General features: G+C 44.0%; 2 protein-coding genes and 1 long non-coding RNA gene across 11 annotated transcripts in view; 1 reads left to right on the top strand and 2 right to left on the bottom strand.

The window, feature by feature from the left end:
- The window catches only part of PRDM14 (PR/SET domain 14), a 69,022-nt gene extending 67,624 nt beyond the window's left edge, over window positions 1–1,398 (bottom strand). The window contains exons 1-4 of one of the 2 annotated variants that reach the window (XR_014579724.1): window positions 838–1,395; window positions 666–728; window positions 413–570; window positions 11–281 (exon numbers count right to left, since the gene is read on the bottom strand). Coding sequence is in view for 1 of the 2 variants with exons in the window: in XM_083824152.1 (XP_083680278.1) it covers window positions 11–281; window positions 413–570; window positions 666–728; window positions 838–1,345 (1,000 nt within the window). In the remaining variant the exon portion in view is untranslated. Of the gene's footprint in view, window positions 1–10; window positions 282–412; window positions 571–665; window positions 729–837 lie in introns of both variants that reach the window. The other variant, XM_083824152.1, reaches the window with a different exon arrangement.
- Window positions 1,399–8,151: 6,753 nt separating this feature from the next.
- The window catches only part of NCOA2 (nuclear receptor coactivator 2), a 198,610-nt gene continuing 189,258 nt past the window's right edge, over window positions 8,152–17,503 (bottom strand). For 6 of the 8 annotated variants that reach the window (XM_083824146.1, XM_083824144.1, XM_083824148.1 and 3 more), the window contains 2 exons: window positions 16,801–16,890; window positions 13,721–15,060 (listed from right to left, as the gene is read on the bottom strand). In XM_083824146.1, coding sequence (XP_083680272.1) covers window positions 15,028–15,060; window positions 16,801–16,890 — 123 coding nt within the window. In that variant the 3' untranslated portion in view covers window positions 13,721–15,027. Of the gene's footprint in view, window positions 11,979–13,720; window positions 15,061–16,800; window positions 16,891–17,503 lie in introns of those variants that run through there. The other 2 variants (XM_083824150.1, XM_083824151.1) reach the window with 1 other exon arrangement.
- On the top strand, window positions 11,904–13,578 carry LOC310894260. The gene is made up of 2 exons (XR_014579726.1): window positions 11,904–12,004; window positions 12,168–13,578. It is a non-coding gene; the product is annotated as an uncharacterized lncRNA (long non-coding RNA).

Raw genomic sequence — 17,503 nt, 5'->3', positions numbered from 1 at the left:
CCCGGCTCACCTTCGGGGTGCGGCGGGGCTCTCATCCCCTCCGGCATGCCCTTCAGGCTGATGGGGATGCCCAGGAACTGCACGTAGCAGTCCCCGTACCACACCAGCAGCTCCTCCTTCGGCAAGATTTCCTTGCAGCTCTCATAGAAGATCTGCCCCTGGCACTGGATCGCCGTCAAGTTCTGCTCCTCGGGGAACCTGGCGCAGTTCACCAGGGACATCCAGTTGCCAGAGGCGCCCTTGCCGTCTATGAAGTGGCTCAGCTGCCCGTACTCGAAGATCTGCAGGGCAGAGAGAAGCGGATCAGCCGCCGAGGGGCGTCCCGCTTGCTCCCACCCCACCACCCAGCCAGGGCCGAGGCTCTGGGCGGAGGGGGAGCCCCCAAACACCCCCCCACCCCCCCCGGCTCTACCTCCCACATCAGCGAGTTGTCGTCGTAAGTCTTGATCTCGGTGGTGTTGACCACTTTGCCTTGGAAAGGGCCGAAGCGGACTCCTTTGGGGATGGGGTCCGTGCAGAAGACTCCGAGGTGGGCGAGGTCCCCGTAGGCCACCCGCAGCACCGCCAGCCCTGCGGGGGGGGGGGGGGGGGACGGGGACACAGGCCGGGCTGAGAGGGGCTGAGCCGCGGCGCGACAAGGGGGGCTCGGGGGGGGCTTCCCCTACCTTCGGGCAACTGCAGCGAGTCCCTGTCGGGCGGCGGCGGGGCCGACGAGGAGTGGGCAGCACCTGCGGAGAGCAGAGGGACCCCTTCTTCAGCGGCTCCTGCCCCCCGAGCCCCGTCCCTTCCCCTCCGAGGGGTCGGACGGTCCCGGCCGCCCAGCGGGGCCACCCTTACCCGGGCTGCCGGGGGGCACCCTGAGCCCCGAGATGGCGTGCAGGCTGCCGGCCAGCTGGCTGCTGCGGAGCGCCCCGTACAGCACGGCGTTCAGCTCCTCCTCGGTGAAGCGGTAGCTGCGGCTCTGCCCCGCCGCCTCGCCGCCCCCCGGCGGCCGGGCTGCCCGGCGAGGGGTGCCCGGCCCCGGGGGGGACCCCTCCGAGGGGACCGAGGGGGCCGAAGGGGGCGGCGGTTTGGAGTAGGGGGGTAGGGGAAGGCCGGGGACGGGCTCGCCGGGCAGCGCGGCCGGCTGGCTGAGGAAAGCGGGGATGCCGAAGGGGGGTAAGGGCGGCGAGGAGGGGAGCAGCCTGCCCAGAGGCTTGAGGGGCTCCAAGAAGTCGGGGGCCGCCTCGAAGTACTGCGCGGGGGGCAGGAAAGGCGGGTAGTAGGCGGCCAGCCCGGCGGGGCTCATCGCCAGAGCGTCTCCGGCCGTCGTGGGGCCCGGCTCGCCGGCCAGGGACAGCGCCATGCCGGAGGGGGCTGCGGCTGCTGGGGGGGTGGGGGTTCAGGGGAAGCCCCCCGGGTGCTGCGGGGCAGGGCCGGGAGCGGGATGGAGGCGAGGGAGCCGCCGCCCGGCGCCGTCGGGGCGAGGGGGCTGGCGGCCGCCGGCCCCCCGCGGCTATATGGGCCCGGGCAGGGGAGGGAGGGCGGGAGGGGGGGGGGCGGCCCGCCCCGGGGGTCGCGGAGCCCCGGGGGTGGGCGGGGGAGCCTGCCCCGACGGGCGCCCCCAGCCCGGGGAGGAGCCGCGGCTGCTCCGGCCGGCGGAGGGGGGGACCCCCGGGCTGCCGGGCCCTCCTCTGCCCTCAGCCCCCCCCCGAGCTACAGCCGTCGGACACGGTGGGGGCGATGCTGGCCTTGGTGCAGCCCAAAAAAGCACCCCCCCCCCCCCCCCCGTCCTCTGCCGGCCCCGCAGCCCCGGCGGAGTGCGTCGGTGTGCGGGAGTGGGTTTGGGGTGGGAGGTCAGGGAACACCTCCAAAAACGGGTCCCCCCTCCCCGGGAAGGTCCCCGCCTCGTTCAGGCTGGGGGATGCTGCGTGGGCAGGCGTGGGGTGTGCTGCAGAGCCCGGGGGGGCTTGCAGCCACAGGTCTGGCTCAGAGCAAAGCAGCACGTTTAAATGCCGTTTGCGTGGTTATCGTGCGCGAAAATAAATAAATAAATAAATAAATAAATAAATAAATAAATAAATAAAAGCACCCCATAACTATGCATTCCTGGGTAAAACACTGCCTTCTTCCCGAAGAAGGGATTTATCAGGAATCACCTGAAGAAGCCACTGGCACAGAGACCGCGGCAGTCACTGACTGTGCTAACAGAAGGCGAAGCCATCCTCCAAGTCCTAATTTCTTGTCTGGGTGAAGTACTTTGAAATATAGAGTTTGAGAAAGAATAACCAACTTCCCAGGGGAACGAGGGTGTCCAGAGAGCACGATCTTGGGCACCGTAGTTCTTACCTACCAAAAACGATGGTTCCTACCTACCAAAATTGTTGGTTTTGAAGCTCCCCTCAACTTTTCCCTTAGCACATAAGCACTAAGCAAGCAAACACAACCACAGCCCAGCTGAGGGGACCCAGCACTGCTCCATCCAGCTCCCAGGTCCTCTTCCGCAGTCAGCCCAGCCCAGCTTTATCCCAGAACGTGAGCCTGAACGCTGCCGTGCTTTGCATTAAATGCATGGGGCTAATTCTCCCACCTACGACCACATTCCCCATCCTAACTTTCTGTTTTGCAAGACAAAAGTAACCAAATACACCAGGGGCAGCCAATACGCACGCTAGGCTTAGGGAGGAGGTAAGAATGCAGCCTCCTGAAGCTTGCTTGAGATAGTTTCTTAGCCTGATTTTTTTTGTTGTCCATGTTTTCTACTTTCTCTCTGTTGTTCCAGACTTCTGTTTATAAGGCAGAACTGATGCTGTGTTGCTTTAGGGAGTAGTTTTGGGCAGGCAATTTATCCTGTTTTTATTGATGCAGCACCAGTGGTATAAAAGAAGTGCCATAGTTAATCAGGTTTACAGGATGAAGCCTGTGAGCTCTGATGGCAGAGAAAAAGTTTGATTTCCCTTAGAAACAGAGTGCTGCCAGGTATTCTGGACTCCCCGGGCTCCCTTGTACCCAGATGTCACAGCATGGGAAGAAAATGGGCTTGGAGGGGAAGAAGGGGGTTTGCTTGCATCAAAGATTCATAGAAATGAAGACAAACAAAATGTGACAACTTCAAATTCTCATCATCAGTTGAATTGGTTTCTTTGCCCAATTTCTGCTCTTGTAGACCTGCCCAGAGAGAAATTAAAATATTTCTTTTTGTAGAAGCCTGGTGACACAGAGCACAGAAGGAAAGGGTTTGCACCACAGTTAGGGCAATTTTGCAGTTAATTGCCGGTGACTTCCATTCCCAAAGAGGGTAAATGCACTACCATGAGGCTGGGGCTTGCTGTGACCTGCTGGGAGGGGCTCCCACGGCTGCTGGCACTTAGCGTCTGGCTCGGAGGCACCTCATGGCTGTCCCCCAGACCCACCCAGAGCCTGCAGCTCCCTCCAGCCTCCTGCCTTCACCCGCACATCGGAGTCAACAGCAGTGACCTGCAACCCACGTGTGCCTGCGGCATATTTTGGCTACTAAAGTGCTGCACAGGTTTCATTTGGGACTGGTGTGGTCCAGAAAATATTCTCAGCAGGCTTTCTGCCTCCCTCCCCTTAAAGATGTGAGAGGTATTCCTTTTCCATGCTGATGCAGGGATGCGTAGTAAAGACAAGCACCAAGGGACAGCCCTGCAGGCTTGCCTGCACAGCACTCAGCATAAGTGGCCTAACACAGAAGTGATTTCCTGGGACTGACTGAGAATTCTTTATAAAAAATGGCATCCCCAGCACTCTGGTTCCCCTCTCTGCTCCCCAGACAAGGACACAAGCTCTTTTGCACAAGTCCAAGTGCAGGGTGCTGCACCTGGGTCAGGGCAATCCCAGACATGAGCACAGACTGGGAGAAGAACTCATTGAGAGCAGCCCTGCAGAGAAGGACTCGGGGGTTCTGGTGGACAGAAGGCTCAATGTGAGCCAGCAGTGTGTGCTTGCAGCCCAGAAGGCCAACTGAGTCCTGGGCTGCATCACCAGAGGGGTGGCCAGCAGGGTGAGGGAGGTGATTGTGCCCCTCTGCTCTGCCCTTGTGAGGCCCCACCTGGAGTGCTGCATCCAGGTCTGGGGCCCCCAGCACAAGAAGGGTGTGGGGCTGTTAGAGTGGGCCCATAGGAGGGCTATAAAGCTGATCAGAGGGCTGGAGCACCTCTCCTGTGAAGAAAGGCTGAGAGAGCTGGGGATGCTCAGCCTGGAGAAGAGAAGGCTCCAGGAAGAACTCATTATGGCCTTTCAATACTTAAAGAGAGGGACTCTTTATTCGGGTAGATAATGATAGGACAAGGGGGAATGGTTTTAAACTAAAAGAGAATAGATTTAGATTAGACATTAGGAAATTATTCACTCAGAGAGTGGTGAGGCACTGGCACAAGTTACCCAGAGAAGCTGTGGATGCCCCATCCCTGGAGGTGTTCAAGGCCAGGCTGGATGGGGCCTTGGGCAACCTGGTCTGGTGGGAGGTGTCCCTGCCCATAGCAGGGGGGTTGAAATTAGATGATATTTAAGGTCCTTTCCAAGCGAAGCCGTTCTGTGATTCTGACTCCACTGCTCTTGCTCCCACTTGACCTCTTTTTTACTCCAGACTTGAGGTGCTGTGCCTCCCACACAGGTTACACCTGCAAGCAGACCCCCAACCCTCCAAATGCCACAGCATCCCAGACACCACCCACCTGCAGTTCTGCAGCAGCTCCCAGTGCCCAGCTGGGTACCAGTGGGCTCCCTGTGCCCCAGTGCTTATACTGACAACCGCTGCAGCATGGAAGTGGCTTGGTGCCGTATCACCTATTTCTTCTCTCAACCGCCCTCCTGCTTCACTGGGCTATGTGCCAGAAAGAACACCTCGTGTCACCTGTGATTCAGACCACTAGCTATGCTAGCTATGACTTTCTGCAGGTGGAAAAGGCTGCTCATTTCTGCTCCTGGAGGCAAAGAGGCAAGAGAAGGATACTGCAGGGATATGCTTATCATGACGCCTTCTGATGTGGAATAATGGGAACTGCAATTTATATCGGGTCAGAGCTGCAGCAGTGTATCACTATAGTTAGAGGAGAGGACACGGAGCAGCAAAGTGACAGCCTCTGCTGATGTGAACTGCAGCCCTGCAAAGTGCATGCAGGGTTTGTATACACTTGGAGACATTATGCCGAAGACAGCTAGCAGGATGTGAGTCGTGGGTACCTGCTACATGCATGTGGCCAGGCAGCCACTCGAGGCTGGTCTGAATTCTGCTTTCTTCAGCGCAAGAACTAATTCACCTTGGGGGTTACACCATGGCTATTGCTTCAGGAGGCAGGGTGAGGCTGCAGACAAGATGCCCTGGACAGGTCAAGACTCTGGACAGAGTGTTTCTTGACTTCCACACTCCCCATTTGAGATCTTCTGTCTCACCATTAATTTTTAATCCAAGGATGTGGCAGAAGGACCCTAGTGCCTGACTGAACACAGATCACAGCTATACCTTCATCCGCTCTTGCCCCTTGTGTTTTACTTGATGATGATTTTGGCATGTTTTAGTAATTCTTTATTGGCTTCAGCAACTGAGCAGTAATTAATTTACCATAGCAAACCTCCCTAACTCTTCATTGGGTCTAATTCCAATTCTAAGGGCATTTGTTTTACTTCATTGGTAGTTATTCTTTCAATTCCAGTTTCTAATTTCTTAAAGCTTAGTTTTAAACAGTACAAAAGCAATTTTACTATTACATAGACAACTACCTTAATTATTAAGAAAATAATAACCCTTTTTACTGTTGGCTTAAAATATTTCTAAACCATCCTCCAATGTTTGGTAACCAACCCCACCAATTAAAAGGCTTTTTTTTTTTTTTCCCCCCTCCAGCTGCTTTATGTAAACTGTGTGGCTGGTTTTATATTTGATTTACATCTTTCTCTGTCCATATAGTTGCATTACAGCTCAATTCCCTATAAACTGAGACCCACAAGTTGATGGTTGTTGAAAGGGTGTCCTAATGATATGAAGATTCAGGAATTAGAGCAGTACTTTACTTCCAGGCATGTATCTATTGCACCTGAATCTCTGACCAATAAATAAATAAATAAAATAAGCCTCTTCCTGGTCAAGCTACAATTAATTAATTAAATTAATTAAAATTAATTAAATCAATTAATTTAAAATGTATGTAAGTTATACAAACCCTAAATTTGTGTGGACTATTAAAAAAAAAAAAAAGGAAATCACATATTAATGTGCTTTAACTTTCCATCTGCAGTATCAGCTGTATCTCCAGATATAGCAGCGTTTTAATGATGCAGGCTCTAGCGTGGTGACTTCCCTAAAGCCCTTGCCCTCATCCCGTTCCAAAATAATGTTGAGAACAAACAACTGAAAAATACACACTGAAGAAAAATTTAGAGCAAGTCAATTCTGTTGTATAGCTTCAGTCATCCCCCTCTTGCTGGTACAGGCCACTGAATGGCCAGATGAGGAAGGCAGGTGTATCTGTTACTCTTTCTGCTGTGCTCCCCGAGCCATTTTTTCCTGTAATTTTCAGGGACCAGAGTAAATTACTCCAGCCAGGTTCACTGCAGGTGCTCCCTGCCTCCTGGGTAATTGTGGTGCAATTAGTGTGCAGTGATGAAGTACACTATAGACTGAAACCAGGGTGGGAGAAGTTTTTTGAGCAATTGTAGAGTGTCCCTGGCTTCTCCTTTAATGTCTTCTCAGGATATCGCCCGTTGAGAAATACACAGGCATGACTCTGAATAACCAACCCCACCCATGGTTAGGGGCTGTCTGCATTTCAGTTGTTTGACTTCACCTTCTTCATCTTTAAATATCTCAGTCAGTGGTGGTTGGGTCGTTAATCTAAAGTATGTTCTGTATGAAGTTATGGTTTGGTTCTAACAGTCTGTCCCAAGGACCACCATTCATACAGGTTCATTCATATCATAATTCCAACCCTGACCTTTCCTGACTTAGCTCTCCCATAAGGACTTTATCAAATTGTGATCACTCTTCCCTCTTTTAGCCAACAGTTGGCCTCTGGACTGACCTTTTATCAGAAGCTGGCATCCAGCAGTCCACACACATCACAGGAGCCTTTGGACAAAGCCCCAGTAGGAACTTCAAATGGTCCCATACCTTTCTGAGCAGCACCAAGGGGATGTGGCAGGGAGCAGCCTGCGGTCCTGCCAGGTAGAGCAGGATGAGATGCAAGAATCATAGTTCCCTAGATAAGGATCTCCAAAAGGCAATATAACTTCTCTTTTTTGTCATTATGCTAGGATAGAGTAACTTGCTAGGCTCTTGCTATACATTATACTATACATTTAAACTGATACCAGGAATTGTAGCTAAAAGTTTTGCCATAATCCTCATTCCTTTTTAATGTTAATAAGTTATAAGGGTTAATCATGTCTATCTTTACAAAGGCAAAGTTCTAATAGGAAACATTTTTTCTCTTCCTATTCACAAGTGTTTTCTCTAGCACTTGTTTCTGACCTCGCTTTGGGAAGAAACATCCTCTTTCCTAGCTTTCCTTAGTGTGTCAATGTGCTTGTCATGTCCAGGGATCGCCATCGTTTTGCTGAAGCCAAACCAAGAGAATTGCAGGATAGGCCCCGTTATTTTGTTGGAATGGTGACAGGATGACAGTATTTGGAGTCTTGAAAATAACAAATTAGTTTCTAAATTTTTTTATGTACGTAGCTTGTCTCAGTCATTTCCCAGAGAACAGCAGATCATTCTTGTCAACAGCCATTCCTATAGCTGCTTTTATACTTTTTAAAACAACCAACCATACATTTCCAACTGTCTTAAATTAACCTCGTGGCAGAACAAGGGGAACTAGCTCTTACCAATACTCAGTCCTACTTTGTGTCGTTCAAGATTTGCCTTGGCTGAAACCATCATGGAAGACACCCACTTAATGCTGTGATATAAAAAAGTACTCATCATGCATGGTTTTCACATTAAGCTACATGATAAACATTTTCAACAAATACAGAACTATTTAAAAAAAAAAAGGAAAAAAAGATTTCTGACTTACAGCTAGTTGGAATATATAACATTAAATAGAGAAAGCTTCCTGTCTTTTTAAAAACAGCAGATTCGTCTATCCTCTACTACTTTTGCATTACTTCCTACACACTTCTATGAATAAAAGAAGACACAACAGAAACACGTTGAAATCTCTAAAGCCATGTAAAACCCGAAGGCATTAAAATTTATTAAATGATGCAATAACAACAGAATTCTTTATTTACAATAGCATTATTTAACATCAAATAAGCAAATAGCATCAGCAAAGCAATATTAACTTGCATAAATGTATTTAAAATTTCTCTGAATATATCTACCTTTGCATAAACTGCTCACACTAGAAATACAAACATCAATGCAGGTGAACAAAGTGATGTTCAGAGTCAACTCCATTTTGAAAATAAATCACAACCTGAAACACTGTAAGCTTTCTCCTGAAGAACCATAGTTTATATATTGCTTAATTTTACCCTTGTATAATCTTTTCATATACACACATCTCAGATGCAACTTCATGATGAACTGTACAAATAAAACCCACAAATGACATAAAGGGAAAAATTAAATGACAGTAAATGTTTGAAGAAACGTGTCCATCATCTCTACTGAACAACATAAAGATTAAGTGATGATGCACTTATTCCAAAATTGTACACAATTCACTATACAAATATAATACATCAGACAGCTATGTAGGAATATACAAGACTTAAAAACAGATCTAAGGCATTATGCTAGATTTTAGCATTTTGAGGTTCTTGCACATAGCTTTTACCTGTAGTAAGAAACTTAAAAGATTTTGTTTTAGTCTACAAAGAAACACCAGGGAGAAAATTCTAATTAAAATCAAAGCCACTACAGTAAATTTTCTTTTGTGCAGAGAATGCTTTTGCTCTTAGGCAGCATACTACCATACAAATACTAGAAAACTTTTAAATTCACACCAACAATTAATGGCTTAAGTTGCATTTCAAAACTGATTGTGTATCTTTGGGTTCTGCAAGTGGAGCTGTGCCACCCATTTCATCTGTTAAGCCCATATGAATTTCATTTTTAAACAAAGATTAAAAAATGTATTGTATAAACTGCAAAAACATTGCTTTTAATTAATACAGGCCCAAAAGGATACCGGTGTGGGACAATATTTTAAAGATTGAGTACAAATTAATTCATTGTAGCAAAACAGCTCACTTCACTTTTTCAACTTACCACATTACATGAACACTTAACCAGGTCATATGACCATGTATATATGCTTATTTTTCACATTATGCGCCTTTCACATTTAGTAATGTAAGTAGAACACTGATTACTTGTTCTGTTAAACATAATCCGAGTACTTTCTCCGACAAATTTACTGTATACAGGATGAAAAATACTGATAATGAAGGGAATTGATTTGGCTTTTTGTTTCTATAGTGATCAATATGATCAGAAGATTCCTTCACTCACATTTCTTTTTCGTTAGTCAGACGACAACTGAAGTCACAATGAACCTAAACTGAGCCAAAGTGATAGGTACAATCTCCTTTCTTCCAAAATGGCAATGGATGATGGAATATCATAATCACTGTGGATGGTAAGGGTTTGCAGGTCTGTCATGAACCAGGACAAATTTAGACTTGTCCACTGTGAAAAAGAATAATCTATTTGAAGAGGTTATGGTCAAGAACAGAAAAAGAAAATTATACAAACAGAATTATTTTAAAACTCATTTACAATTTGCGTTGCATGAAGTTAATTCCTTCAAATTTATACAATTCTTATATAAATAATTTTTTGTCAGATATATAACACAAGTTTAATGCAAATGTCATTGTAATAATGAGGCTGTGGAGCCCAGGGCTGATAGGTTTTTTTTTTGTTTTCCATCAGCACATAAAAGGATGGCTCAGCTGACTAAACAGTCTTTCTGAGTTTGATAGCAAAACAGTGATGGCTGAAAAGTGTTGTTTCCCCAGAATTGTGGCTCAGCCCTCCTTAGAAACCAACAGCACTGTGTATTTCCTTGACTTTCATCAAGGAAATAGATGCCTTTCATAGAAACAACTTATTTCATACCACCTTTATCATATTTCCCCCAGCCTTAATATAGAATAATTGGTATTTTCACTCCCACCTGAAAAACAAAACAAATTAAATGGCAACAGAACAAACCTTACACTCCCAAAGGCATGGCTGACGAGACATTATAAAATGCATTGCATTTTACATGACATCAAAAAATTTGTGTTCAGGTTAGAAAGTTTCTGATTTAGGGGTTAGAGGAAAGAAAACAGAGGTCAAAAACATCAATTTCTTAATATTTCAAGTCCTCAGAAACTGATGTCTACTTAGTAAAAGATTATTCCAACCACAGTGGGCAAGAAAAAAAACACACCCTAACAGTGGCCTGCTTAGTAACAGTTAGTTTTTCTAAGACTTGTTACGAAAGAATATAAACATACAAAAATTAAGAATTGGTTCCTACAGTGGCTGCATATAATATATGTTAGATAAATGACATTATGAGCAGAATCACAAGGTTTAGAAAATGAGAAGTCTCAAGCCTACAAATTAGGTCTAATCAAGGCATTGTGATCCTTTACAAAACACTTTTCCAGGAGACACACACGGCTAAGAAGATATCTAATTTAATACTGAAGTACCTCATTTGGAATCAACTTCACAACATGTATATCTCACAAAAATTATACAAGTAAAACACTTAAGTTTTCAACTTAAATTATTGCTTGTTTACATATAAACTGGATTTTATGTACCTTACAAAACGTCCTTATAGTCCACACTGCTTTAAAATAATCAGAAACACACGATAGTGGTGAAGTCTGTAGTGATATCTGCTATTGGTATTACATGAATCGTTATTCTCCCAGCTAAGGGGATGGGAACCAGTAATTATCATGCCTTTAAAGCAGGTATCTTTAGCTCTTTGATATTATGCACCAATTCTGCCACTACCATAATCAGTACATGCATTATCATTGAACATTGCTGTTCAGCAACCGTAACTTGATGTCCAGACTGCTGGAAACACACCTAGGGAAATAAAGGGGTAACATGTTTTTTTATTCTGTTAGAAGAGGAAGATGACAGAAGGAGAGCCAGATAAAAAACACGATTAACTGACTGTTAGGAATTAAATTAAATAAGAACGTAACAAACTTGATTTTTTTTTTTGGATTCATGACTTTGCATTATAAATGTTACCAAAAGAAAAACAAAAAACAAAAATCAAAACCACCAACCAAAGCACCCCTTATAAACATGGAAACTATCCTCTCAGGGGATAGTTCTCATCTCTTTTACAATGTTAATCCCATTCAAAATTGGTCTGTGTAGTTTGCTACATCGGTTCATCTTCTCTGACTTGCCGGAGTGGAACGGGCTCGTTAGAGGTCTACGTGTACCAGACGTCGCTTCTAAACCCTCCTCACTCATACTCGTCGCCCCAAAATGCAGGCCTTAGTCTAAAACACCAGTTTTCAGACGGAACTGAATCCTTTGCACCAGACTGAGTAGTAAGCCAGGGAAAACAAAGCCAAAAACCAAGGTCTAGAACTAAACAGAAACAGAACAAGAGCATGGTTGTTTTTTTTTTTTTTTTTCCTTAAATACGTACATTTAAATACATTCAATCTGACATGGTTTATGAAAGTTGCCTGTCAACATTTACTTCGCAGGAGAGATCTAAGTTGCACTAAGGTGAATGCAGTGAACAGACTGAGCGAGTGTCTGTACGCTAGCTTCAGACTGTCGAAGAAGAAAGAGGCTGCTCCTCCGGCGACGACCGCCCGAGGCCCCGCGGCGAGGCAGGGCTGTGGCCCACCGGCAGCGGGGAGCCAGGACAGCGGCTTCGCTGGGTCACGACAAACGGATGCAGCTCTTCCAACCGGGAAGGGGTCGGGGCCGTACGCCCGGTCAGCTGAAGAAAGGAGCAACCACAGCACCCTCAGGGTCAGCAATATTTCTGCCAAAAACGGAGAGTGGGGAAAGGTGAGTGAGTTCTTCCCCTCCTGGTTAGTGAAGAAACAGGTGAAGGAGAGCTGGGTGCTGTTCTGCGGCACACAACCTCCCTCCACAACATGCAGGACAGGCTGCAACATGGACACTTCTCTTCACCATCGCTTAATTTCTTATTTCTTTCCATTTTTTGCAGGTACTGTAACAACCCAGGGCCATCTACCACTTGTAGACTCTAGGTAAAGGCACAGCAATACGGTTTTAGAGAAGTCTCATACCTGGCGTGTCTACAAAATTTCTCTGTGTTACTGCTGTACACTCTCAAAGGAAACAACTGTCTTGCTTCACTTTCCCCTCCAAAAAACATAATAGAAAAAGGGAATAAGGAAGTTAAAAAAAACAAACCTTCAACTACCAATCCCTAGGGATGCTCTTTACTTCACATTTATTACAGTGTCCTTACACAAACAGAGTTTAAGCTGTTTTCAGTTGAGTTGATTATCTTGTACTTTCTTATTTAAAAATAAAAATAAAAATAAAGCCTCAGGATGTGGTTTTCACAGTTGTTTTAAGGCTGTTTCTTCCAGTGACTGCAGTCTGTGCCTCTCTGCAAACTCCTGCTCCCATGTGGCTTTGTGGTCAGTCAGGTCAGAGAGCCAATCCAACTGGAAACCACTTCTTTTCTCCCTAGAGGCTGTTTTTGACTTGTATTCAGAGGCTCCTGCTGTGTAGGAGGACGGACTCACTGCACTGGCAGCTTCCTCACCACTCCATGTGCATGCCACTAGCCCAATCTTCTGGAAGGTGTCCAGGCAATCCTTTGGACTTCACCACCTTTTTCTTTGCAATCACAGAAGGGCTAGAAATGCGCCTTCACTGTCAAATTAAGCCAGCGTTGGAAAACATCCCACCATTCAGGAAAGCAAGGTGCTAGGCTTTGTACATTTACTCCTCCCAGCCTGGCTGGAGCAGCCGGAGCTCTCTGGGGTGGCCGTTCCTGAGCCCGATCTGCCAGCTAACGCATGAGTCCTGCTCCTGCTCCTCCTAACTTCGTCAGGGGACACGGACACCACACTTCCTCCCCTCAAACCCTGATTAACGTGAATGAGCCAAACTTTGGCTCCTCTTTTTGATATGTTGAGAGGCAGTTTGGGACCCTGCTAGTGCTTTCTGATCACAAAGTGCAGAACAGAAGAGAAAAATCAAAATTATTTCCAGAGTGCACATTGAGCAAATATTATCTCTACAGAGATTCTAAATAAATGCTTCCACTATACAGTGATCTGAATAAAATTTGCACACTCTAAATTTTTTAAAGATCTATTTTGTAGGTGATAAGATATATAAAAGGAAGGAATAATACAAAGAAGGCACAAATGTACCTCTAGGAAAAACTTTTTTTCCTTTTTATTTAGATATAACAAAGACTAAGAGGACTTTAAATAATTTTGTCAAATTATTATTTCCAGGTGGATAAAGAATAGAGGAAAAATTGCTCAGAAACCCTTCCATGACTGATTTATGTAACTTTAACAATTAAAAAAAAAAAGAAGAAGAAGATAAAACAACCGTTTGTAAAATTTTATAAAGAAGCAATCTGAAAAGCTCAGAGATCACTGTCTATAAGGTTACTGGTATACTGCATTAAGTTAAGATGAATGTCTGTCAAAAACTTCAGATACAAACAGTATTCTCCAGATATTCACTTCTAAATAGGAACAGGTTCACATTTTTCTTTTACCACATTAAATTATTAAAAAAAGTTTATTTCAATAATCATGTAATAATAACATTGTAAATGTTCCAGTTGCAACTATAGTCAGCTCTGTACGTGAAGTGTACTTTGTGCTTTGAAAGAGACAGAAAATTCTGTCTTCTAGTTACATTAAAAACATATTCTCTGTTAAATATTAGTATCATCTTTGTATATCCTAAAAGCTTTACAAATTTCATCTGTAACATATTAAAACAAACTGAGATAGTATTAGGCAAACAAATTAGAATAGTAAATGTAGAGATTTGACAACTACAGTTGCACAGATTTCAGCAATAGCATGTTAGTTCCTGGTTACTCAGCTCTAAACAGAGCCAATTCCTTTAAATTACAGTTGCTGATATCAAATTTATGAAACAATGAAAAAGAATCTCCCAAATTTGTGTAATGATTTTCTCATTTTCTCATTTTTCAAATGAATTTCTCATCTTTTTTATGTTTATACTACAACTGCCAAGGAAGGAAGCACTTTAATCATCCTTTCAGCTTTCTAATTACACAGCTTGTGCTTTTTTTTTTTTTTAAAGTATCTTACATAGGAGCAATTTATAGCACAGATGCACAAAAGTAGTCTCTACTTGACCTCTAAATTCAAAGTTCTGTAAAAGATATTTATAGTGCATATGAAACATTATTCATTTATATTTTTCTTGACAGTCAGAACTACATTAGTAGAATAAAACTCAGTGCCATCAGATGTACCCTTACAAAATAATTTAAGAAGTTGATTTTCTCCAGGTGAGACAAAACTGCTGTCATGTCTGGCCACTGTCCATTTCACTGTCAAGGCACTGACTCCGTTATTTTAATTTTAACCACTTCAGTGTCTCGTCTGAACTCCTGCCACTTGTTTCCTTCCACCCGCACTTCAAACCATCTTCCCCGACTTTTTTCCACCCTCTTTTGTACCTCTCCAGATATTTTCTGTCACATCCACTCTCTCTTCAGTCTCTTTTAAAACACTCTTTAGAATTTGCTTCATGTTTCCTCTTTAGCTTTCTTCCCCCTCAACAATTGTCTTCTCCTTTGTTTTCTCAGTGGTACCCTGAATTTTGTTCTCTGACAGCCTGGCTTCTCTTAATGCACAAAATTTAACATTAGGCAATGTACTGGTGAGGCAATGTACTGGTTAGGGAAATTAAGAACATAACTCCTCAGTATATGATAGCTTCCACTAAGGCAGAACACATTACATCTGTTTGTTAATTACCAAAGTGACCCTGAAACTGCTGCAGAAAGGATTGTCTGTGCACAGATCCTCCATCCCAGAGACAGCCCCTTCTCATGTGAACCAAGGTGTGTCAAGAAGCGGCCTCTGGGAAGTTTCGAACACGTGTGCAAAAAGAGATAGATACAATCAAATACACTACAAATGGCTACTTCTTACTCAGTACTTTGACTTCCTTCATTTTTATTAATCATAACATATTTGCAGTTAATGAATGATTGTTTTGCTTTACTCTATTATTCATTTTTCCCCCTAATAGTTGAAAACATTAAATTTTGCTTTTTTATTCAACATAAGGGGAAAAATTGTTTACTTAATTCCATCTTTCTGATTCCAGCACTGCTTATTAGAAGATGACAGGAAATAACAATGTAAAGGATGGACTTAAAGCAGGTTTTAAAATGACTTCTGTAGAAATAATAGGATAGATCTGCCACATTGTTTTTGAGGATAACATTTTGCATAGAATGTGGCAGACAGCAGTATAAAAAATAAAAGCAATTTTCCTCATGGTTCTTCTTGTTCAGATCTTTGCTTCTTGCTGCTGACAACCAGCTATTACTCTCCAGTCATTTCCCTTTTATTATCCTATCCGAATCAACTTTGAATAGAAGTTTCCCAACAGGAGAAAAAGGAGAGAATAAATAGATCAGGGCTCCCAGATTAAATATTTGCACAGCACTGTGCACCAAGGATTTCAGGAAATGGACACATTGAAATCAGTGTGTTTTAAAGCCTTACTATCACTTCCCTGAAATGAAGGAGCAGCTGGGCGAGAGGAGCAGGAGCAAGAGGCAGCAGCAAGGGAGCAGCAGCCACTAGATGGTGCTTCCCCCCATGCCCACACTGCTCAGCCCCAAATCCTGCCAGCACTCAGCCGTCTGCTTTGCTGGCACAGGCTCTTCATCCCAAGAATGATATGTATATTATTTTCCAGTGCACAGGTTTCTATGTGAGGCTGCCTCACTGTATAGAAAGGTCAGCTTCTTATGTTTGGATGGGTTTGCACAGCTGCAATGCTTGGATCACGCAGGAAAAATATTGTACTCTAGTTTCAAATCACTTCAGGTCTCAAAATACCGTGTTTGTCACCAAAAAAAAAAATCAAAATCAGCGAAGGTTATTTCCATTAAACAACAAACAAAAAACTTCAACTGAGGAGGGGTACATAAAGAACACCTCGTTTACTTGGCCACCTGCCAAGAACTCTACAAGGTCTGTCCTTTAATACTCTTACTGTCTGGAATAAGAAACACTTTTGACCTGAGCAAAAGCTAATTACACTATTAGCTGGAGATTTGTGTGAAAATTAGTTCTGTATCGCCACTCTTCTCAGAACAAGCAGTGTATAGAAAGTAATAAATTAAATAATTCATAAATTTTTTGCCCTAAGTATAAAGCAACGAGAAGTGGAAAAATACTTAGGCAGGATGAAACATGAAATGGGTTAAACATGCAGCAGTGCAAATATAAATCAACAGTAAGTCTCTCCCATCATCAGCAAATAGTCATGTAATTGCTCTGTAAAAAGCAAATATAATTATAAATAAAAGTCTACTGAACGTGACTGTCTGTTAATTCAATAAAGTATTCTGTTAGTGTAAATATACTCTGTATTATTCACTTCGATTATGCTAGTGGGATCTAAACAAGAACTTGGTATAGATGCTACCTAAAGATGAATTCAAAAAATTAATTGCAAAACACTTTATTACTAGCACCCTGGGTACTTTTAACTTTCTAAGTAAAAAGATACTGTATCCATTCCTGACCACAGTATATTCATAGACCAGCAGCCTCTGTATGCCTCCCTATGTCATCTCTTACCCGTGTTGCATCTCCGTCCTGCTTTATCATATCCATTCCAGGCAGCTGGTTTGGAAATAGATTGCCTCCCCTCATAGCAGGATCATTAACCTATCGGTAACAAGATATTAAAGAGAATGAATTAAAAATGATGTTGGGAAAAGTAGTGGAAGTTAAAGCACTATAAACCACTAAGCTACTTGCATATACCACATTTGAAATGACACAGTCATCAGGAAAGCAGCTATATGGCTGAGCCCCCTTCTTGCACAGCGTGTTTGATTTATATTATTCTGCTTTACAGTCAACAAACAAAGATTTAATTCCTGATACTATGACCCCTGTGCATATTTAACAAAACAGGCTCCATAAATTAGGTCGGTATTGTTGTAAGAGGACTTGCCTGCTATGAAAGTCTTGAAAGCAGAAACATGTAAACACCTTCCTAACCTCAATGACACACAGCTTTTCTGCTTTTGCAAACCACTATGCAACTTTTCAAAGGCTGATGAGATAATATGCAGGCTGAACTGTATCGACTATTGATTTAGTGTTAATGACTCTTTTTTTTTTTCTCAAAAGCAATGAGAGGAAGATCTCATTAAACAGGAAAACCTGCAGCTCCATCCCTTTCTAAGTGGACGGTCTCAAAATTTTTCTGAATGTAGCCGTAGGAAAGTATCTGCACAACCAAAGGGTCTGTCATGCTTAGTTATGTGGAAAG

The sequence above is a fragment of the Anser anser genome, assembly GCF_964211835.1.
Source record: "Anser anser genome assembly, chromosome: 2".
Classification (NCBI taxonomy): Eukaryota; Metazoa; Chordata; class Aves; order Anseriformes; family Anatidae; genus Anser; species Anser anser.
The sequence above is the reverse complement of the archived record's forward strand: the minus strand, read 5'-3'. Positions and strand labels throughout refer to the sequence as shown.